A 23,688-nucleotide genomic window follows, 5' to 3' on the forward strand; every position below is an offset into this window, starting at 1 on the left:
CTCCGGGATCTGCGGTGGGGACCGGGGGCCCTCCTGTGGCTGCGGGTCCGCGGTGCCGCGTCCCCCTGCCCGCAGCCCCCTCTGCCTCTGCCTGCGACGCTGAGAACCACCAGCAAAGAGGGTTTTTCCCCATCCACTTCCCTCCCTCCGGGCGTGGGGCTGGCAGGGCGGGGGCAGCTGCACCCCTGGGGTCCCCCCAGCGGGCTCTCAGGGTCTGGGCTCAGTGGATGGAGCTGAGTTTAGGGAGCTCTGGCTTTGGAATTTAATTATTCTCTGCTTTGTTCTTACAGGTGTCTCATGGAGAAAGGGCTGACCTGGTGCAAGGTGCTCCTGATTGGGACGTGGCAGGGCAGGGAGCGCTGCTGGACCCCAGGATGGGGCAGGTCCCCCACTCTGGGCAGGCCCACCTCGCTCAGATGAAGTTCATGGGGATAAATGTGACTGTTCTCCCCAGAGAGGGGGTGCCCTGGGTGTCACCTGCAGCAAGGGGCCTCAGGGAGCCTCCACAAAGGTGTGGCCTGTCCATACCTGTGTGTCCCACCTGGGCCCAGCCCTGCTCCTGCACAGGGGCCTGGCTGAACCTCCTCTCTGATCCCAAACCCGTGTCACCTCCCAGGTGCCAGAGGAGTTGTGATGCTCAAGCTGTGCTGGTGTGAGAGGTGATGCTCAAGTGCTGAGGGGATGCAGGGTGGGCTGGCTTGGCCCTGGGAGCAGAGAGGAGGTGGGAGAGGACAGGCAGCTTCTCCTCCACGTGCACCTGTGAGACCCCCAACAACCCTCCCCAGCTCCCTGTGCTCTGTGCCAGCCCTGGGAAGTGCCATGGAAAAATGTTAAGGGCCAAATTCTCAGCTGAGGCAAAGTGGTTCAGGGCCTCAAAGCCGGTGGTTTTGCACCAGAGGAGGACCTGGCTGTGCACGTACTTTTATATATATATTTATATATATATGTGTGTGTATAGATATATTACATAAATATATATGTATGAAATAATTTAAGAAACATCCGAGACAGCATGCTGTGCTCTGGGGTGGGGCTGGGAGGCAGCTGCTCCCCCACCCCTGTACCCCACCAGCTTTGATTCACAAATGGAAACAGAGTCTGGAATTAAATTAAAAACCGCACACACGCACACACACACGACACGGGGCAGAGGCTGCAGAACTCAGAGGCGTGATGCCAGAAAGTCCAGGTGTCCCTGAAGAGATTGGATCAACTAAAGCCAAAGAACTGGGAAATAAATAAATGAAACCAGCGGAGGGGATCTCGCTCGTGCCGGTGCCGTCGGCAGCACCGGGTCCCCTGTGTCTGCCCAGCCCCTGTGGGGACACCAGGACGCTGTCACAGCCCTGCTCTGTCCTGGCTGGGCTGTGCTGGGCTCGGGAGAGGCTGGTGGGACGTGTGTGTCCTGCTGTGTTTGCCTTGGACCCGCTTTCTCCATCACCACGTGCTTTGCTTTCGCTCCATCCCAGAACTGAGCTTTTCGCCACCTTGGTCGTCAAGGACGAAAGGGAAAACCCAGCCCCAATTAACCCCTCTCCTCTCTCTGCAGGAAGCTCTCCCGGAGCCAGGCTTGGTCCAGCTCAATCCTTCCCACCACCTGAAGAGCCCTGCAGAAGATCTCCTTCCCACGGACTTCGGGGTAAAAAACCATCCAAAACCCCCCTAGAAAAAAACCCAGCGCCCCATAAACCAAAAATGTCTTCCAAAACTCCTCCTCGTTCCCCATCCCACCCTCCCCAAGCACCCCAGAGGACTGACTGAGGGATCCCAACTCCAACTCCAGGCGGCCACCGAGGGCCGGGAAAGCAGCCGGACCGAGCGCGTGAAGAAACAACCCCGAAGGCTTTTGGACCCCCGTGCCCTCCTCCCTCTCCTCGGCGGGAAATGGAAAGCCTCCCCCCCGAGCTGCGGGATCAGCTGGGGAGCAGGACGTGCTCCAGGAAGTAGCTGATGGAGTCCCAGTGCTTCCAGAGGAAGAAGAGGAGGAGGACGAGCAGGGCGGTGCTGAGGATGCGCATGCGGGTCTTCATGAGCGGCGTGATGAAGTTGGCGATGGTGGAGACGAAGACGAGCAGCACGGCCATGAGGGCCAGGATGACGTTGATGAACTTGCCCAGCAGGGCCCGGGCGTTGGCGTTTTCCACCCCTTCCAGCTGCACCACCTGCTGCTGCTGCTGCTGCAGCTCCAGCTTGGTCACCCGCGTCAGGCAGGACTCCACGGCCTCCTGCGAGGGGCGGCGGGTCAGCGGCTCCAGGGATGCCCCCCCCAGGGATTTCGGTGCCTGTCCCACCCTCCCGGACCTTGCTGTGGGGAGGTTTTGCTCTGGCTGAGCTGGAGGGTTTGGGAGGACCCACCTCAGCAGGGAAAATGAGCCGAACTGGGACGGGGGGACTGTGTTGGCCTGGAGCACCCGGGGACACCAGCACAGCAGGGACTCGCTGGGATTCCTCTTTACAGGGGCATGGGAGTGACAGGACAAGGGGGAAAGGCTTCCCACTGCCAGAGGGCAGGGTTAGATGGGATACTGGGAAGGAATTCTTCCCTGGGAGGGGGGGCAGGCCCTGGCACAGGTTGCCCAGAGAAGCTGTGGCTGCCCCATCCCTGGAAGTGTCCAGGGCCAGGTTGGACGGGGCTTGGAGCAACCTGGGCTAGTGGAAGGTGTCCCTGCCCATGGCAGGGGGTGGAAGGAGATGAGCTTTACTGTCTCTTCCAATCCAACCCATTCTATGGTCTTGGGGACATGGTTTAGTTACCTGCTTCTTGCTGTGACCTGGAGGGTGCCAGGAAAAGGGATCCCCCTTCCCCACCCTCTATCCCAGCCCGGGGTCTCTCCCTCTCCCCGTGGATGGAGGGTGCAGCGAGGGGGCTGAGCCCTCACCCTGCCCTACCTGGATGTCCCGTGCCCTCTCGTAGGACTGGTAGGCCACCTTCTCCTCCATGCTGGCCAGCTCCTGCTTCAGGTTGGTCATTTCGTTCTGGTGCAGCTCCGTGAGGTCGTTCAGCTGCTCCTCCAGGCGCTCGTACCTGTGCAGGAGGGGCACTGAGCTGGGCAGATGTCCCTGAGACCCCCCTGCCCTCCTCCCCCTGTCACTGGGGATGCCACCCGGCCCCTCCAACCCTCCCCTGCTTGTGGCTGCTGAGGGAAAACATCACAAGATCCTCCACGAGGGTCCGGCAGCGAGGAGGGCAGTGGGGACATTCCATGTCCCTGGAATGCAGTGCTCAGCTGGACAAGCCCAGGACGGTGGCTTACGGTCCCCAAAGAGCCCCCCTGGGTGACACAGGCCCCCCCCACCCCTACCTGTACCGCTCCTCCTGCAGGCACTGCGTCATGTAGGTGTAATCCCGCTGCAGCTGCGCCTTGAGGTCCTCCATGGAGTCCTCCAGGTGGGACTGGCTGTCCTTGATCTCCCGCAGCTCCTCCAGGATGGTGTCGAAGTTGTTGTGGTGGCTGTCCAGCGTGTTGGACTTGGGGCTCCCCAGCCCGCCGGGCCCCGCGCCGGAGTTGCTGCCGCCGGCGGAGCCCGACGTGGCGCTGGAACACTCGTCGTCGCTGCCGTACTTGGGGCTGGACACCAGCGTGGCGCTGCCGCTGAGCGCCCGCGAGGCCTCCTCGGGGTGCCCGTCGTCCAGCGTGTCCTTCAGGTGGGCGATGTTGTCGGCGCTGCCGAACTTGTTGCGGATGAGGCTGGCGAACTCGCGCGGCTTGGACACCACGGCCGTGTGGGTGGCCTGGGAGAGCCCCGAGAGGCCGCCCTTGACGCCCTCCACCACGCCGCCGCTGAAGCCGCTGATGCTGGAGCGCACGTTGGCCCCCACGTCCTTGAGGCCCTGGTGCATGTCCCGGAACACATCCTTGGGCTGGCGGGAGGGGCCGTTCTGCTCGATCTCCTTCAGCTTCTTGTGGTAGTGCTCCAGCTTCTTGTGCAGCTGCGCGATGGTCTGCGCCGACTTCTGGTTCTTCTTCTCGAACACCTGCTTGATGCGCGACGCCTGCTGCTTGTCCGCGTTGTTGGCCAGCTTCAGGTACTCGGCCACGTTGTCATCCCGCGCCTCCTGCTCGATCTTGATCTGCTCCGTGATCTTGAGGATCTTCTGGTGCAGGTGCTCGATGGCGGCTTTGGTCCGGTGCGGGTCGGGGGTGCCATCGGGCACGTCCAGGCACACGGTGCCGTCGGCGTCGCCGTGCCCGGCGCCCGGGGGCAGGTTCAGAGTGGTCACGTCCCCCTTGTCCAGCTGCCAGTGAAGAGAGAGCGGGGTCATGCTCAGGGGAGGGAGAAAACACCCCAGGGAGGGGAGAGGAGGGGACAGGGGGCACAGAACAGAGGACAAGCTGGGCAGGAGAATAGTTAACCAGAGCGACAGCGAGGTGTGGGGTTGTTTTCCAAGGTGTTGGGTTGTTTTCCAGCTGGTTGAACATTTCCCAGCCACACCACCCCTGCTGGCATCCCGGGAATACAGCAGTGAGGGAGCAGAGCAGCCAAACAATCAGGGGTTTGGGGCTGGGTTTTCCCAGTGGCTTTCACCAAGGAGCATCTGCTGCCACCAGGAGCTCGCCTTGACTTTCTGCCCCTGCCTCGTGCAGGGACAGGGACCTGCCTTTCTGGGCTGCTGGACTTGCCAGCCAGGGAAAGGAGAGAGGACAACTGGAACCCATCATGAGATCTCCCACCCAAGCAGCAGAGAGCACAGGGATTGAGCAACCCAGAGGTATTTTAGTCTCGCTTTCAGCCTGGCTTTTAGCCTGGATGCCCCCGGGAGTTCAGCCCAAGAGAAACTCTGCCCTAACCCCGAGCTGTGGGTGACTTGGGATCAGCTCCTGATCCCAGAGCTGCAAGTGCAGGGATTCCTTTGCTTGCTTTTCCAATCCTCCTCACCTAGCAATGCCAAACCCCTCTCGGAAACACGAGCTGCCACCCAGGAAATTCGGACAAATGCCGAATTCCATTTTACAGATGGAAAAAAATGGAGCTTTGGGAGAGGAAATCACTTGCCCGAGGCCACATTTAAAATCACTGGCAGGGCCTGGACTGCAACCCAGGTCCTGCCTCGTGCTCTCCAACCCAGAATTGCTGCTTGGCCACTTGGGGGAAAAAAAAAAAAAAATCACTAAATCTTTCCAGTTGCTGGGTTTTATATGCAGATTCTTATGCAAAACCTCCCCGGTTGTATAAATGGCTCCTGGCTTCTAATTAAGAGCTGCTTGAAAGTTAAATACTGTTGGCAGACCTGAATAATTTCTAATTTTCATCACACTTTCCCCGAATGACCCCTTAATAGGGATAATGCTGCGAGATCATTGCTTAGGAGTGTGTTATCTCCAGGAAATGCCGGGTGCAGGAGGGAGGAATGTTCTCAAGATGCTGCTTGTGAACATTCCCATCTGCAGCAGGTCCCCAGGGGGCTTGGAAAAGCCAGAGCCAACATTGCCCTCCTGTTATTTGCTTGCATCTCCTCCTTCCCTGTTGTCCTGCTGGGAGTCTGGGGGTGTTGGAACTTCATCTGGAGCTCTCAGCTTCCTTGGGAGCAGCCCCAGCCCCCTCCCCAAGGGCTTTTGGTCTCTCTCCACTCTGTAATTTGGGGCATAGGCTGGAGGATGAGAGCAAAAGGCAGAACCCAGCTGGACTCACTGTCTGGAGTGGCGATTTTTAAATAAACATTAATTCCCAACAAATTAACTGCCGAGTTTTCAGCCCCTGCTGCCAGGCTATTCTTAGCCACTCAGCCAGGCTGGGCCCTCCACGAAGGGTTTTGCTTTGGTTTCTTATCAAGAGGCAAAAATTAGAAGCAGCAGGAAACAGACTTTTTGCCCAGATGTGCAATTCTGTGCAGAGAGAGAGGGAAAAACTGCCCCTGGCAGAGGAAAAGGCAGGTCCGGAGGTACCGAAATGGGAAACCCCGGCTGGGCCAGCCAAGGGGGGAAGTTTCCAAAGAGGGAAAGGTTTGGGAATCACCCCTGTAAAGCCAATCTTTTGGACGGGAAAGAGAGTAGGTTTAGAGGGGATAGTGGGAAGAAACTCTTCCCTGTGAGGGTGGGGAGGCCCTGGTACAGGGTGCCCAGGGAAGCTGTGGATGCTCCATCCCTGGAAGTGTCCAAGGCCAGGTTGGAGCAGCCTGGGACAGTGGAAGGTGTCTCTGTTTGTGGCAGGGGGTTGGAATAAGATGATCTTTAAGGTCTCTTCCAACCCAAACCATTCTGGGATTTATTCAAGGGATTATATTTGGGAGCACGGGGGGAAGGGAGGGGCAGGATGGGTGGGGAACTGCACAGATCCAGTGCTGCCCATCCATGCTGACAGGGCTGGGATGAAATCCTGTCCCCTGCTCTCTCTCAGACACGGGACAGATCATAGGAAAGGCACATCAGGTTATTGCTTTGAGAACAACAACCAAAAAACCCCACAATACAGATCTCTGCAGCATTAACAGACACTGCCTGCTAAATCCCAGCAAGCCTAAATGACTGTGCAGTGGATTTAACAAGGGGATTATTAAAAGCCACACTTTCCCTACATGCAGAAAGCCCTCTGGTAGGCACATCAAAATGAAAGTGCTGTTTTCCAGCACTTGTTTTCCAGGCAGGCTCGGAGGGGAGGGCCGGGGGTGATGTGGGATGCGGGAGGAATGCAGGACACAGGGAGGGAAATTATTCTTATCAACAGAACTCGGCCCAGGAGAGCTGAGATATGCAAAAGGCTCGAGCTAATAAGCTGAGCAAACAGTGCTTAGAGGGCCATGGCCTGGCACAATTATGCAATGCCGGGTTCTTTGGTGCTGCAGGTTTGGTGGAGGGAAGCCCAGCAGGCAGGTGAGGAGCTTGGGGCCGGGGCCCTGCAGTGCAGCCTCGGGTCTCCCCACACACCCCCGGCTGGATTTAACCCCCTCCTTAAGAAATTGCACAATTATTGCAAAGTTCAGAGTGAAACTCTCGAGGCACTTACTCATACCCTGAACTATTCTGTTTTCCAAGCCCTCCAGCCCACTGGGAAGCACGGTTGGATGAGTTAATGCTGCGGCTCGTGCTGCATCCCCCCCTGGAGCGAGGACTCTCCCTGCAAAGTGTGGCTGTGATTCCTGGCTGGGATACAAAGGCCGTGGGAAGGACCACGTGCACCTTCAGGCATGGGAAAAACAAGTGCCACTGGGCTGCTGAGGGATGCTGGATGCAGGGCACACGCAGGGAGCTGCTGCGCTGATCCGGCGGCTCCACAGCAAAGGTGTCACCGTGTCTGGGTCCCTCTGTGGCTGTGGAAAGCCACGGGGGAGAGAAATGCAGGTGGGTAGTGGACGTGGGGAGGGTGATTTTGGGGCAGTTATTAAATGTGGCCCCTCTTCCCCAGAGCACTTTATCAGTGTAACTCAGCACAGCATCCTGTGAGCCGGCGACTGCCCAGTGTCACCAGGGACACCCAGAGTGTCCCTGTCCCCATCCCCACGTGCCTTCCCAGCCCTGAGCCTCCCGGAGCAGAGCTATTATTCCCACCAGACCCACCCCAGCTGTTGAAAATAGAAGCAGGAGCCCTGACTCACACTTCCCACCCTGCTTTGGAGCCTGCAGCAGTGCCCGAGGCGGGCAGCCCGTGTCCCCCTCCGTGCCCTGCCCGCTCCCCGCTCCCGTGCCATCCCTGGATGGGCACAGCGGGCTGGCAGCAGCTGCCTCCGCTGATTTACCAGCCTGAGAACCATTTTCCTTACATAATGCAGGGAGGCACGTTCGGGGATTCAGCTCCCAGAGGAGTTTCCCACCCGGCACGGCCCTGGTGGGTTCCGTTCGCCGCGCGCCAGGAGCGGAGGTACCGAACCCCCCTCGCGGGTCTCTCTGCCCATCACCATCCTCCCCATCGCCTCACTCGGACCCCAAACAGCTGCCAGGACCTACCTCCATGGCGGGCAGCGCTGGGGTGCCCCGGGGCTAGTTGGCGTGGGTGGCTCGGCCGTGTCCCCACAGCGATGCCCGGGCAGTGCCGGCTGCCATGGCCCGCTGCCCGGCCGGGGAGAAAGCAGCAGCTGATGGCAGCGAAGTTTTGGGGGGAGCAGCAGGGAGGGAGGAGGAGGAGGAGGAGAAGGATGAGGATGACCCCCCCTTGCAGCCCCGGCAGGGCTGGCCCCGGGCGCTGGGGGAGCGCGGGGACGGAGGCGATGGCTCCGCCGGGATTGCCGACTCAGGAAATCTGCCGGAGCTGTTTACAGCTCCCAGCGACTGGAGCTTTCAGGGCTGTAACGCAAAACCCCCCTCTCGTCCCCGTGCCGGGATATTCACACGCCTCCAGCCCCATACGCTGCCTGGGCCCTGACGCAGGGGGTCGGGACGGGCTCCTGGCATCTGCTGTGTCACAGAGCAGCACGTACAGCCTGGGAGAGGCAGGGGGAGGGCATCCATCGGGGAAAAACCCCGGTGGAACAGGCACACGGGGAAAACACAGTCATTCTGCACGGAGCTGGGCACAGCCTGAGGCAGCTAAATGGGAACCAGCCACTCCTGCCGGGACCAGGAGGTGTCTTGGCCCTCGGTGGGCACTGGATGGACCTGGATCTGTCCTCTCCCATGGAGGGAAAGGCACTGACCCGATTCTGCCACGGGAGAACGTGCAAGGCACAGAAAACACACCCAGCTGGCTGACCAGATATAGGTGTTGCAGATTCACGTGCAATTCAAAAAGATATTAAATGGGATGTCTGAAAAGCAAGCGGGGACAGGCTCGGGTACAGCTGAAGCCAGTGGCAGTCTGGAGTCACCCCCTGGGCACTGGGCATTTATTCCTGGGCCAGCAGAGCTGCTGAGGAGCCAAAGGGAAATTCCTGGGTGAGAAGGAGACCTGAAGCTTGAATGTTTGAGTCCCCCCAGACCCGTGGGGCTGCACAGAGCAGGGTTGATGGATCAGGCCTGGATAAGAGCGATTGAAGGAAGCAGAACTGAAGCCCAGAGCTGTGCCAGACCAAAGCCCTGCTGATGCTGAAACCTCAAACCCACTGTGGCCACAGACACGGGGCTAACTGGGACAGGCTCCTTTGCAGCTCTCTGCTTTAGTTATTCCTCAAAAAAAAAAAAAAGCAACGAGGCAACAAGAGCTTAGGGAGTATTTGCAGCCGCCCGTGGAGCGGAGCAGGCCGGAGCGATGAGCTGACCGTGACCTAGATCCATGTGTAATGGGGAAGCCTGTGCTGCTCCCACAGCTGAGCCAGCCCAGCACTGCTCAGCCTCGTGCCCTGCATGGCCTCCTGGGCTGTCCCACAGCCATCTGTGCCCTGCAAGTGCAGCCTGCCACGCTGGAGAGCAGTGCTGCACCCCGAGCTGTGGTGCTTGAGACCCCGCAGCCTTTAGCCTGGCAACGCCAGGCACTCCTGGACCAGCACTGGTGACTGGGCTCCGGCTCTCTGGGCACCACTGGGTGCCAGGAGCAGGGAGAAGGCAGAGCTGGAGCAGCCTGTCACGGCCCAATCCGTGATGTGAAGCTGCCAACACACAGCTCAACACCAACAACTAAAATCCTTGCCCACTTCCAGCCCGGGCTCCCACCCCGGCGGCACCGGCACCGACCATCCCGAAAGGCACAGAGAGAAGAGCAGATTCCCCGGAAAATTAAACCCAGCAGGAGCAGAAACCAGCTGTGCCTACCATGTGGTGCTCAGCCAGGCCGGGGAAGGGTGAGGACGGAGGGCAGAGCTTCCTCCTGGTGCTGCACGGACGCTGCGGGGCCGCGGGGAACGGCCGGAGCCCGCGGTGACGCCGCGGCGCTGCCCACGGGGACAGTGCTGGCAGCACACGGGGCTCCTCGCCAGCCTGGGTAGGAGCAGTGTGTCTCCCGTGGGCTGGCACTGCTGCTCAGCCGTCCCCCTGAGCCCAGAGGGTGGATTCAGCAGCCTGGCCAAGCCTCGGGCCATGGATGCCTCGGGCATGACACGGGGCAGATGAGGAGGGACGGTCAGCTCGGGGCTGGTATCTCCCATAGCATCACTTCTCCTTTTAGCACAGGAGTCAGAGGTCACTTCCCATCACTCTTCTGCCGTCTCAGCAGGGCAGGAACATTACCCAGCTGCACAGGACACTGTGCAAAGCACCCTTCCTGCTCCGAAATCTGCTATCTGCTTCCCTCAACAGATTTTGGGGCTGCCAGGCACTGCCCTGCCCTGGTGCTGTGACACAGCCCAACCCAGCAGTGCCCCCCACAAACCCTGCCTGACCTGCTGGGCTGTCCCTGGCCTGGGGAAGGACAGAGGAACACGGATTTCCCCAGAGGACGCTGATGGAGCGAGGACTTGATAAAGGCTGGGATGTTCAGGATGAGACTGTGCAGTCAGCGAGACATGGAGAGCGTTTTGGGGATTTACTGGGGATCTCAGGTGCTGGATTCCTTGGAAACCACCTGCCCTCAGCTCCCCAGCACAAGGGGAAGGTTAACAAACAATTGCAGAAGCAACAGCATCGCTCATTAATGCCCCAGCAAAGCCAGGGGGAGCAGTGGTGCAGCATTTCCCCTCCCAGGGGCACAGACTCCCTTCCACACGATTCAAAACATCTCCTGGCACGGGAAAGGTGGTGGTTTTGCAAGGGAATTACCCAAGAGGTTGGTGTCAGACTCCCCTTTATCCTTACCCCCAGCTCTGCTTTAGATTTAGTACACTGCTTTAGTGGCAGGCAGCTGTTTTTTCAGGCCTGACCATAAGAGGCAAATTTAAAAATCCCAAAAGCCCCAGCTCCTATGCAAAAAAAATCCCTGGATGGCCACAAAATCCCAGCAGGTCTGGTGTGTGCTGGTGCTGAGCAGGGAAGGATCCACCCACAAACTCCTGGTCTGAGCATCTCACCCAAGAGATGGGTCACCTTATGGTGCAACATGAACAGGTGGCAGACTTGGGGCTTGGGCTGTGCTTTCCCTGGGGCTGGGCTTAGTGTAGGGAAGCAGGTACTGAAAACAGGAGGAAAACCATCCAAGCTGCACCAGAGTCTCCTCAGTGAGGCTGGGAAAGCTGTGTATGGATTACCAGGAGCCAGGAGGGTGATACAGGTGAGGATCTGCTGTGATGCTCCTCAGCATCACATTCCCAAGTGCTTTTGGTGTCCAAAGCCAGTGGCTCCTCGGCCAAGAGTTCCACCCTTGCCAGCAGCAGCCTGGCCTTCTCCTGCAGGTACCACCTTGCTCCTCACCCCTTATCCCTGAACATCCCAAGTCCTTGCCTAGGAGCAGGAATCTCATCCCACGGGGCTCATGGCACCCAGAGGACAGACAGGCAGATCCCAGGATCCTCCCCCGGGAAGTCCCTGAGCCTCTGTGCCCGTCCACCCCACACAGATCCCAGTGTTCCCTAATTCCACACCACATCCTCCAAGCTGGGGATTTTCCCCTGTGGCCTGGGCTTGCAGGTCACAGCTCTGCAGGGATGATTCAGTGACCAGCCCTCCTGGGTGAAGTTATTCAGGGCCCTGAAGAATATTTAGAAAAAAATTCCTGCTGTTGTTTTTGCTGGAGGGAATAACCCTGGGGGCTCCAGCAGCTGTGACCCAGCTCTAAACCCACCAGCAGCTGGGTTCCACACCTCCAACAGGCTGTTTGTGCAGCCAGGAGGGATTTTTGGGAGCTTTTGCACGGAGGATTTGAGGGGGAAGCAGGGAGAGGTGAGGAGTCCCAAGGCAGGACCCTGCCTTGCTCATCCTGACTCAGGAGGGTCAGGATGACACATCACACCCCATCCCAGTGGTAGGGATGGCTGGGAGACATCCCAGCACACGGACACGAACCCTGCTCCCCAAACCCTGCGCCCTGGGCATCCATCCCACACACCAGCAGACCCCAAATCCCACGGGATCGTGGCGCTGGCAGCGCTGCCTGACGGGAGCAGGAGCTGCTGGTGGGCTGGAATCAGCAGCCATATGTCAGCCAGGCTGGGGAACGAGGTGTCTTCAGCACGGGGTGAATCAGTACCACAGTCTGATATTCTTCTCCTGAATTAATTAAGCAGCAATCTCGCCTGCCTTTGTCTTCACAGCTATTATCTGCTTGTTGCAAAGCGCTCCTGGAAGCACCATCCCGATGGGAGTGTGGGAACGAGTTCCCACCGCCCCCCCTTGGCTGGCAGACTCATTCCCCTGCCACACGTGGGCAGGTGGAGGTGGGGAGGTAGGAGCTCCCCTGGGCACAAAGGCTCTCACACCTCCAGCTCCGGGATGGCCTGGTGGGAGCCCAGTTTGCAGCCAAGGTCAGTAATTCCCCCTCAAAACCCTGGGCACTTGTAGGGTCTCCACACCCTGGTGCTTCTCAGCTCACCCCCTTGGGATCCACGTGCCCAAGGGATGCCCAGCCACGGGGCTGAGGGCTGCAGAGAGGGCAGCTTTACAGCACCACTGCCTCTGTTCCCTTTTGCAGCCACCACTGGCCTGTTTTACCTCCTTCCCTGGGATTTCAACACCAGAACTCGGGAGTTTGGGTGGGAGGGGAGGATGTGCTTTGCCTCTGCCAGCAAATCCTCCTGAAGAGATGCACGAGACTTCACCGAGGCGTGGATGTGCTGGCTCCGGTTCCCAGCTGGGGAAACTGAGGCAGGGAACGAGGGAAACCCCCTGCCTGGGAAACTTCTGCCTGGGGTGGACGTGGGGACAACCACAGGTGGGTTGTGCAGAGTCCCCGTCCCCGTCCCTGTCCCAGTCGTGGACTGAGACCAGTCCTGGGAAACTGGAGCCGTAGGAGGGAGAAACCCCATCCTCCCCCTGGAACTGAAGGCAGCTGGATGCCAGGAGGGCTGGAGGGAGCCCAGGGCTGAGCTGGACGTGCCAGAGAGCAGATGCCAGGGCAGGGACAGTGAACTTTGCCTGCCATCCCCAAGCTGCCCCGGCGAAGGCTGAGCCGTCCCACAGCCCCTCAGCCACCCCAAACCCCTCTGCCCCCACGGGCCACAGCCACCCTGGGGGGGTGCCCAGGAATTCCAGGTTTCTCCCTGCTGCTTGTAATCCGTCTGGCCCCAATATAGCCACTGACCCGGGGGGAATCTAAATTTAGCGGGATGAATCCCGCCCTGTGTCCAGAGGGTTGGTGCCCTTGAGGCAGCAGGACAGCAGGGCTGGGGGTGTAAGGACAGGTCCCCCCTGCAAGGCAGAGCCCCAGGACACTGCAGACCCTCTCCTGCAGGGCTGGGGCAGGGAGAGGGCCGTGGGGAGAGGAGATCGGAGCAGGGAAACAGCCCACTTGGGTTGTGAACCCATAAACAAGTGTGGCTTACAGCCGGTGGGAGCCCAAAGCTGAGACACGGCACAAAGCCCCCCTGCTCCCCCCGTTCCTCCAGCGTCTCACAGGAGAAGCATCTGCTCCGGGAGGCCAAGGCGGCCGCGGGAGGGGCCCGGGGGGGCCACACGGGCGGCGGTGGCAGCTGGTGCTGTCACTTGCCGAGGGACACCGAGGACAGCGAGCCCGACCGGGGTCCGGCCCCTCGCACCCCCCGGGGGATTCTCGGCGGGTCCGAGCCGCGCTGAGCACCGGCACTCGCGACACTTGTGATGGACCCCCCCCCCGTGGGACGCGGGGAGAAGGCGGCCGGGAGAGGACAGACGGACGGACGGACGGACGGACGGACGGACGGACGGACGGACGGACGGGGCGCAGCGCTGCGGTAACGCCGCCCTCTAACGGCCACCGGCCCCGCCGCTGCCCCCGCGCCGCTCCCCCCACCCCCGGGGGGACCCCCCGTGCCGAGGCGGGGCTCACCTGCACGTGGACCATCCCGCAGTCCCCGCAGGCGTCCGCGCAGCCCCCCGGCAGCACCAGGCACAGAACCCCGCGGCCGCCCCGCTCCAGCTCCGGCGGCCCCGCGGGGGGCGAGGCTCCCCCCGGGATGCTCTGCCCCGCCAGCACCGGCGCTCGGCTGGGAGACCCGCCGGGAGCCTGCGGGGACACCCCGCCGGCCGCGGGGATGGGGGGCTGCGGGGAGACCCCCCCCCCGTCCCCACAACCCCCGGCGCCGGGGCCTCGTCGTCCGTGCCAGGCGGCAATTCCCGTGTGCCCGCCCCTGGCGGCGGCCTGGCGGGTCACCAGCGCGGGGATTAGGGAGATCAGGAGAAAGCTCCCTCTCCCGCACGCTCCCGCAGCCACGCGCGGGCCCCGCCGCAGCCTCCCCCCGCTGGCACCGCCGCTGGCACCCGTGCCCCCGGCGCGTCCCGGTGTGTCGGGCACATCGACAGCCATGTGCGCCCCGAACGTGCCACCTCGGACCAACGGGAGAGCCGCGGGAGGCGGGAGGGGAGGGGGGTTTGGGATCCAGGGATGCTCCCGCAGGTCGTGGGTGAGCGGAGACCCCTGAAGCGCAAACCAGAGACACACACGGGCTCCCGGAGCAGCGCCGGCAGCCAAACCCTCGGTGCCGAGCTGCCAGCAGGAGGCAGGGGATGTCCGAGTCATCCCAGACTCATCCGAGCCATCCTCGAGTCATCCCAAACTCATCTGAGTGATCCCAAACTCACCCGAGGGATCCCAAAATCCTCCGAGTCATCCCAAACTCACCCGAGGGATCCCAGACTCTCCCGAGGGATCCCAAAGTCACTTGAGGGATCCCAAACTCACCCAAGTCATCCCAAACTCATCCGAGGGATCCCAAACTCACCCGAGGGATCCCAAAATCCTCCGAGTCATCCCAAACTCACCCGAGGGATCCCAAAATCCTCCGAGTCATCTCAAACTCACCCGAGCCATCCCCAAATGCACCCACGCACACGAGGTGGGCACAGGAGGGGTGGAAGGCTGGGGAAGGAGGGGGGGAAACCACGGAATACACACTCCAGGTTGGCATCACCCCGCAAAGCAAAGCCTTGTCCCCAGCCTGTGGCACAGGTGACAGTCCTCTGCTGGCCCCGGGTGGGGGTGAGCCCTTGGCACTGCTCCCCAGGGCAGCACAGGGGGGCACACGAGGCACCTCTTGGGGTACACCACGAGCCCTGGTCGGAACTGGCACCCAGCACCGAATTCCCAGACTGTTCCATGGTCCCTCTCCAGCCACCCCAGCTGCTCCCTGCCACCTGGAGAGAATTAAGGGGTTCAGGGGGGAGGAACTGTGTGTGCCAGGACCTATATGGGTGGAAGGTGGCCTGGTGCCATCAGGGACCAGGGGGTGAGGAGCCAGGGCAGGTAAAAGGGAGAACTGAAGGAACTTAATCAAGAAAAAAAAAAGAAAAGGGAAAAAAAAATCTCTAGCTGTTTGTAAGGCACTTGCTGAGTGACTCCATGAGGGATTCATCCAGAGTGTGTTCCTTATGCAACGGGGGGAAAACCCAGCATGACATTTTTTGGGGGGAAATGGCCCTTTCCCAGGAGCCCCCGAGGGTGAGACAGGGAGGAGGTGTCAGATCCCTGAGGACAAGGCAGGAGTGATGCCAAGCAATCCTGGCCCAGTGTCACCCCCCCTCCTGGGGGTGCTGGAGCCCAGGGCACGGCCACACCAGCCACCCCTGAGGAAAAGGAGCTGGTTTGCTGCGGGCAGGAGGCTCCTGAGGGCTATGGAAAAATAATCCGGCACGAGAATATCACGTAGCTCTTGTTTCTCTAAATAGGTTATTTTTCCACTGCCTCACAAAGGCCCCAGTATCTCCTCTCTTCTTATTACTCTTTGTATCATATGCAGTTAATTATTCATCCCCTTTCTGTGCTGCCCTGGGAGTGGACACGGACCTGCTCTGCTCTTGCCTCCCTCTGGGGGCTTCTGTCCCAGCGGGATCAAAGCTTTGGCCATAACCCCAGAGGGCTCACTGGGACTGGGCTCCTTGCAAGGCAATGCCACAAGGAAGAAATTTTTGGCTCCAATTAACAACCTGCTGCTCCTACCTCTGCGTGGGCACTCAGTCCGTGTGCCACATTCCAGTGGGGAGGAGCGGGGAAGGGTCGGAGTGCCCTGATCTGCACACAGTAAAGGGAGAGGAGGACCTGGAGGGGGGAGAGGAGGACCTGGAGGGGGCAGAGGAGGACCTGGAGGGGGCAGAGGAGGACCTGGGCAGTCATTTCTTGCTGATACAATGACGTTGTTCATCCCCTGGGCCCAGATTCCCACGTCCCGGCGGTGGCAGGGGAGCAGGGCTGGCACCCGCCACACACCACGAGCGTCAGCTGCAGCTTGGCACTGCCACTGCCCCAGGGAAACAGAAAGAAAAACTATCTGGTTGAGCCTTTTTCCATTAGCTCAGAGGGCAAAAGGAGTGTCCAGGTCAGATTTCCCTCTAGGAGAGCAAGCAGAGAGGAGTGTTTGGGTGGGGGGCACGTGGGAAGCGTCGCTCCCGTCCCCTGCACCCGCTGGGTGCCACTGCCTGGGGGAGCACATGGATCTGACACCCCACTGCTGTCCCACCCTGGCAGCTCTGCCCAGCCCCTGCCACCCCATGGCACAGCTATTCCTGACAAACCACTCAGCAGGAGCCCCCGTGGGATGCCAGAGCCTGCCTGCCCATCTCCCCATGCCAAGCTTTGCCAACTCGTGGCTGGTATTTTCAGGTAAATTATTAAAAAAAAAAAAAAAAAAAAAGAAGGATACTTCTGGCCCTCAGGGCTGCAGAGAGCAGTTTTAGAGTGGGACACCCCCTGAGCTCCAAAGGCCAAGGAGAGAAGCCAACATGGAGAATCCCACTGGCTCCTGGAGCACCTCTCCCTGCCTGCCCCGTGAACTCAATGTGCCTGCTGGGCTAATCTCGGCTGGTTCATAATTAATGGCACTAAACACTGGATGGAAACACCATCCTGTCCATCAGCTCGGCATGGACTGCTTCAAAAATCACTTTGGATGGGACAATTCACAGCTCAACCCTTACAGGTGCCCAGCACTGGGCTGCCAGGATCCCCTCAGAGCCTGTGCCAGGGGTCCCATCCCACTGGCACAGAGGGCTTGCCAGGTCCTTTCTTCTTTCCCTCAAGTCCCTCTCTGGGAATCAGACCAGTGCATGTCCCTGCCTTCACTTCCCCACAAGAGAAGCATCAACCCCAGCAGCTCCAGACCTGACTGGTTCCCATCCACTGTCTGGTGTCACCAGCGCTGCCCCGAGGGACAATCTCATCCCAGCAGCACTTTGGGGTGTTCTGCACCCAGCCCTGCCCCGGCTCTGCAGAGTGTTCTCAGCCCAGGCCGGGGGCAGCCACGGAATCACAGAACCACTGAGGTTGGAAAAGCCCTCCAAGATCTTGGAGTCCAACTTGTGACCCCTCCCCACCTCGTCACCCAGACACAATGAGTGCCACACCCAGCCTTTCCTTGGACACCTCCAGAGATGGCGACTCCACCACCTCCCTGGGCAGCCCATTCCAACGTCTAATCACCCTTTCTGCAAAGAAATTCTTCCCGATGTCCAACCCAAACATCCCCTGGAGCAGCTTAAGCTGTGTCCTCTTGTCCTGTCGCTGAGAGGAGAGCCTGGCTCCCCTCTGGCTCCCCACTCCTGTCAGGGAGTTGTAGAGTGGGAAGGTCCCTCCTAAGCCTCCTTTTGCCCAGGCTGAGCCCCCCCAGCTCCCCCCCAGCTCCCCCCCAGCAGCCCTACCTTATCGGCCAGGCCCTCGGTGTCCTCGGTGAGCAGGTAGACGGCCCCGCTCTCGGCCAGGAGGATGGCAGTGTCCGTGGTGGAGGAGGACCTGGGCCGGCCCTGGTGCTGATGCAGGATGGCCGTGAGGCCGCTGTCCTGGGGGGCCTTGCGCCCGAGGTGGGGGCTGCCCTTCTGGGGCTCCAGGGAGCCGCTCTTGGCGCGGCGGCCGCCGCTGTGCAGGCTCGTGCCGCGCTTGATGGAGGGCCGGGAGCGGATCTGCTGCAGCACGCGGTTGAAGGCGGTGGGCCGGGCGGGCAGGTCGTGCAGGGACACGGCGTAGGACACGCGGTGCATCTCCGGGGAACGCTCCTTCTCGTCGGGGGACTCGTGGTCGGACGCGCCGGGCGGCGGCGGCGGCGGCAGCGAGTCCTGCGGGTTCTGCTGCTGCTGCTCCCGCTCCCGCGAGCGCCGGCGGCTGTGGAACAGGTGCTTCAGGCCGTGGCCGAACATGGAGCCCTCGGACAGCTGCTGGATTTTCTGTGGGACAGGGGCAGAGGAGAACAACTCCCGCGGCTGCCGTGGCATCGCCCCGCTAACGGCGCCCGCGGCTCCGAGGGACGGAGCTTCGCGCGGGACCGAAATCGGCTCCCGATTTTGAGGGGGTAAAAAGAGCTCCTGGGGGGTTCTGGGGACCCCCCAGGCCGTCCCCAAGGGATCTGGGAAGGGAACGAGCCCTGCTGCCAGCGCTGCACTTACACCCGTGGAAAATCCTAAATATCAGTGGCCGTTTGCTGGCGCACAGGGCTGAGCACGGTGGCTCCACCAGCATTCCACGTGACAGGGGGTCTCCAATGAGCCCTGGTTATCCTTAAATTAGCAAGAAGAGCAGAAAGACCCTCAGAGTTTGGAGCCAACACGCTGCACAGAGACCCCAACCCCACAGGCAGAGGGCACAGAGCAGCCTCTTCCTTCCCTAGGAATGCCAAGGTTACTCCCAGCTTTGGAGCCTCACAAGAGCCAACTGCTCCAGGAAGGACTGGAGGGGTGGGGGCCTTTTCCCCGTGGGATTTTCCATGGTCCAGGCTGGCCTTGCCTTGCCTATGGGGGTAAAACCACAGCTCACGGCCCTGTGCCACCAAATGCAGCCCCTGAGGTGTCCCTCTCCCAGGGGTGGGACTGGCATTCCCACGGAGCACAGGGCTGTTCCCAGGAGGGCTCCCGGGAATGGGGGTGGCCAGGGCCACGCTGCAGTCATGCAATATGGATGGTGGAACAGATCCTGCTCCCGATTACAGCCCGCACAGGTTTCCCTGCAGCCACTGGATCGCCCAGATTTGCATCCCTGGCAGGTTCTGGCCGGGTGCCCTCTGCACCGTGTGCCCAGTCAGGGGGGCAGCAGCGTGGGCAGCAACTTCCAGCATCTCCGAAGGGCTCAGCGGACCCCAGACCCCCCGATCCCCGCTCCATCACAGCTGCCAGGCAGCAAGTAAAGGCTCCTGGGACATCCAAAGCTCCCCTCCCCGAGCAGCCCCAGGAACCCGGCGGATCACAGGGCACGGGGCTGCCCCGCTGTTCCCTGCCTCAACTCTGGAGCCAAGCCGAGCGTTCCCCGTTCCGAGGACGCCAATCCTGACCCTGCTGACGTCCTGGGCCACTTCACCTCTGATTTACTGTGGCAGGACTGTCCCCAGGGACGCTGGTTCCCGTGACAGCAGCTCCTGCTCGGAAACCAGCGGGAGCTGGGAGCACTTGGCAAAGGCTCTGGGATTTTGGAAAAGCTCTGATGTTCCAGACATGACCTCCAGGAGCTGCAGGCTGAGGAGGATTTCATGGCCATACAGAAAGGACTCCTTCTCCTAAAAAATCCCAGATATTAAAGCCACAAGGTCCAAATCCAGCAGGTCCTAATTCCCATCCCACCTGCAACGCTGACAAGGAACCAGCAACGAGATTCCCGTGTCACTAAACTCTGCAGGCAAAGCCTTTAATCCTCCCCTCAGCCATTCACAATGAGAATATCCATCCTTTTGGTTTTTCCTGGGAAATATATAATAAATCTACGGTAGCTGAAATGCTACTTCGGGAAATAGTGATTTAAATTTTTATTCTATTTATAGAGTCTCTATGGAAACAGAGGCTGCATTAGGTAGGTAATAACACTAAACCCTCAGATTTCTCCCCTCGAGGGCATGGCAGACCCTCAGGGGCACACTCAGCTCTTTAGAAGGTCCAAGTGAAAAGAAACAACCAACTCCCTTCCTCGAGGGTGATGAAAACAACATAAAAGTGGAGCTGGCAGTGAAGGAGAAGAGGTTTTCCCAGCAGCAAACACAGAGGTGGGAGCCAGAAGCCCTCAGGTGTTTTTTGGTCCAACAGCTCCACCTGACTGAAATGAGCCTTTTAAAACAAACTCTCCTCAGGCCCTTTCCAAGTTTTTCCTGAAAGGGAAGCAAAGAGAGGAATCCCAGCCCTGCTACTCCAGGCTGGAACCCACGGGACCAACGGCTCGCAGAGCTCAAGGTTTGTCTGCATGGAGTTGTTGGGAGTGGTGGCCACAAACAGGTGATTCTGCAGAGAATCTGCTGATGTAAAAACTCTGTTTTCTCCTGTTACTCTGGGAAATTCCTGCACTTCCAAAGCAGAGGCATTTTTCTGGCACCAGACCACTTGGGACAGAGCGTCCGCATGGGCTGTTTTGGAACAGCAAAATAATAACTGGATACAGAGATTAATTTCTCAGTGTGGACAGCTGTAAAACACTGATTTTAATGCCAAAATATCTATATTTCTTTGGACTTCTTCATCAATGCAGCCAGGGTCTCCTGCTTGGTGGTGGGGACTTGTTTCTGTGGAGTTCAAAGGAGCAGCCCCTGCTCCACCTGCACTGAGAAGAGCTGGGAAAAAAAACCATTTTAACCCAAAGCAACGTATCTTGCAGGAAAAGTGTGACTTGCATGGCTGGTTTGTCTTGGCCTCTGCCCTTTGGCAACATCCCATGGGAGAGCCAGGTGCTGCCCTTGCCCACTGTGGCTCTCCTGCCACTGAAACCTCCCAGTTTCCCACTAAATGGTTTTCCAGCTCTTTCCAGCCCGACACCCAAACCTCTTACTCGGCTTTCAGACAGACACACAAGGAGGGGATCTTGTTGCCATGACCTTCTAGCACGGCCACATGCTGCGAAATCCTGCTCAATTGTTATTATTACTATTAATTATTTATATCCCTGGCCTGCCCAGAGGCTCCAGCCGAGACTCTGGGGCTCTCTGAAGCACTGCACAGACACAGGGGAAGTCCCATCCCTTCCCATCCCATCCCATCCCTCAGCACTCCTTATTTTAAGGGCACAGGGGGTTCCAATCCCCCACCAGACAGGGGAGGCCACAGCTCACAGCCCCCAAACAGCAGCAGGAGCCAACAGGTCCTGCTCTTCCCTAGGTGGGGTTTCCAGTCCTCCTGCTGCTTCCTCCAGCTGATCCTCCTCTGGATCCCCACCGAGGGGGTCCTAAAACCCCCCAGCACCCTCCAGCCAGGCTGGGGGACAGGCTCAGAGTGTCCCCACGGGGTGACAGCCCCGCTGCCCCTCTCAGCCCCACCTCACAGAGCACCCCAAGCTCCCGTTCTGCCGCTCCTCCCGCTGCCAAAAAAACGCCAAGGCAAACGTGGAGCTGTTCTAAAACTGCAAATCAGGCACTCCCCCACAGGCACACTGCTCCTCCCGGGGCCAGCAGGAGGGAACAAACATGTGACAACCGTTAGTCATGGTGGTTCAGGCACTACCGACACGCTGGAGTGACAGGCAGCTCCCGGAGCCTCTTCCCGAAAAACAGGGAATTCACTGCCCAGGTGTGGGGGGCTCCAGGCCCCTCCCGAGCTCCCCATCCCAGGTGACATTTCCAGGGTGAGATCTCTGCTGCTGGTGCTGAGAGGAGCCAGATGTGCCAGATGTGCTCCTGGGGGACCGGGGCAGCTCGCGGCCGCCTCTGCCACGGCTGTCACCTCTCAGCGGACTGGGGGGATGCTGAGGGCTGAAATCCAGTGGGAGGCAAGGATGGGGATCCTGGAGGGGACCAGATGTGGGATCACAGGCAGCTGGGCATGGAGCAGCCCACACCACCACGAGCCTGTTCCCGCTGGGATGCGAGTGCAGCTCCCGGGAGGGCCCCGCGCTCCCTCCCCTCCGCTGTGCCCGGCACAAACTCCAGGGAACACCCTGCCTGGGGGGATGCTCTGCCCTCCCTGAGGGGCCAGGGGGTCCTGGGGTGCAGCAGAGACCCCCGGGGGTCCCTGCCAGCAGCCCCAGAGCTTTGGGTGGGCGATGCCCCGGGGAGGTGATGGATGTGGCTGCTCCAGGGACTGCACTGCTCCACTGCCTGACAACAGCTCCATCCATGCCAGAGCCACAGGGGAGCCAGCTCACCTTGGCCGTGTCCTTTCAGCACCAAAATACGCCTGGAAAATTGTTCGTGCCCAGGATTAAATATAAATGCACCTCGGGGTTTAGAATAGGGGCTGGTGACCTTTATGGAGAGGAGGAATCCTCCCTGTCCTCCCTGCACTGCCATGAATCCCATCGAGGGGTCTCCACCCCCACTTCCAACCCCCTGGGATCTCCAAAAAAAATAAACCAGCTGAGTGGGAGGAAATGGGAGGTTTATGCTTCACTCCATCCCCTTCAGCCACCCCTGTCCCAACCCCATTGCTCCCAGTGCTGGGAAGTGAAGTCCTGTGGTGGGGCCTCCCCTTGTCCTTCATCTCCCTCCTCCTCAGGAGGGACTCCCCAGCTCCACAAAGCCCAGGGGAAGCATTTTGTCCGTGGATGTGGGGTTTGGATCAGGCCCTGAGGAGCGGGAAGAGCTTAGGCCGATGCCTCTGGATTCCTACTGATCTTGGCTTTCAGGTTCAAAGGCAGGAAAGGCAGGAGCCACGAAGACCAGGACCGTGAAACTGGAGATGGAAATGATGTCAGGCTTCAACTTTCAGCCCTTGGCCAGATCAGACCACTGGGGAGAACAAGAGAGTGACCCAGGGGAAACACTCAGAGGTGCTTGGGGACAGTGGGAGTGGGACCAAGTGGTGCTGGGACACCCTGGCAGCCACGAGAGGCTGGATGTCTCCTTCTGCAGTGCTTTGCATGGATCCAGTCACTCTGCTGCAGAGCACAGCAATCCCTGCCACCTGCTGTACTGTCGAGCAGAACTCTGTGTCACACATCAGCCCTGCTCCTTGCCAGAACTTATTTTTTCCCTCTTTTCCCCTAATGGAGCCCTCGCTGGCAGCAGAGGAGCGGGAGCAGGGCTGGGGAAGGGAGAGCTGCCACGCATCTGCCGGGGTTCAGGGAGGGAGATGACACAAGGCAGCCTGTTGTTTCCAGCTTGCCAGCTCAAATCCATCTTCAGCTGGGCAGCAAAGGAAAGTTTATGCTGCTCCACGGGGAGCTGAGGCCGTCAGTTTTGGTGGGTGGCACCGTGCCAGCCTGGGCACAGCAGAGGGACCAGCTTGGACCCACCCCACTGTGCAGCTCCAGAGGGGGTTTGGGGTGGGAAAACTCTCAGATTATACTAAAGATGCCCCTAATTGCAGCAGCAGGAGGTGAAGTGGCTGCTCGTGGTGGCTGTGGCAGAGCCCCACGGAAGCTGCGGGCAGCTCCCGGGCACAGCTTCCCATCTGCTCTGCCCAGTGAAGCGAGTCTGAGAATTTATTCCATGCAGGTAATTAATTGCTGAGCTACAGGCGCGTTAGAGGTGAGCACTGGAAGCAAACCTGCAGCAGGGTACCACGCTCAGGTCGATAAAATCAATGGGCTCTTGGCCACGGCCGGGGCTGCCGGCGGGGTGAGGCTGCAGGGCCGGCTGAGCTCCAGCTCCAGCTCCAGCTCCAGCTCCAGCTCCAGCTCCAGCTCCAGCTCCAGCTCCAGGCTGGATGTGCTGACCCAGGAATGCTTGGGGTGCTGTTCACAGCCATCTGCCCCACGCTCCCACCCCCTCCTGACCCCCTGTGCAGGTGAGAAGGGCCCCGGGTGGGATGGAGAAAGGAGGGGGGGTGATGCTGAGGGATGATGTGCATGGGAAACACTGCCCTGGCTAAGCCAAGCTGAGCCTCCTCAGGGTGAGGATATCCCAGCTTTGCACGGCCCCGAGCTCCACATCCCCATGGAGCACAGAATCATGGAGTCACAGAGTCACAGAATGGTTTGGGTTGGAAGGGGCCTTAC

At 59.9% G+C, this 23,688-nt stretch overlaps 1 protein-coding gene across 1 annotated transcript in view; it reads right to left on the minus strand.

Annotated features, from left to right (window-relative positions):
- Nucleotides 1–976: 976 nt before the first annotated feature.
- Nucleotides 977–23,688, minus strand: part of TMCC2 (transmembrane and coiled-coil domain family 2) — a 24,779-nt gene continuing 2,067 nt past the window's right edge. Inside the window, exons 2-5 of the mRNA XM_017832122.1 lie at nucleotides 17,496–18,014; nucleotides 3,303–4,237; nucleotides 2,890–3,025; nucleotides 977–2,225 (exon numbers count right to left, since the gene is read on the minus strand). Of these exons, the coding sequence (XP_017687611.1) occupies nucleotides 1,914–2,225; nucleotides 2,890–3,025; nucleotides 3,303–4,237; nucleotides 17,496–18,014 (1,902 nt within the window). The 3' untranslated portion in view covers nucleotides 977–1,913. The remainder of the gene's footprint in view (nucleotides 2,226–2,889; nucleotides 3,026–3,302; nucleotides 4,238–17,495; nucleotides 18,015–23,688) is intronic.

This window comes from Lepidothrix coronata, unplaced genomic scaffold (assembly GCF_001604755.1).
Source record: "Lepidothrix coronata isolate B3197 unplaced genomic scaffold, Lepidothrix_coronata-1.0 Scaffold199, whole genome shotgun sequence".
NCBI lineage: Eukaryota > Metazoa > Chordata > Aves > Passeriformes > Pipridae > Lepidothrix > Lepidothrix coronata.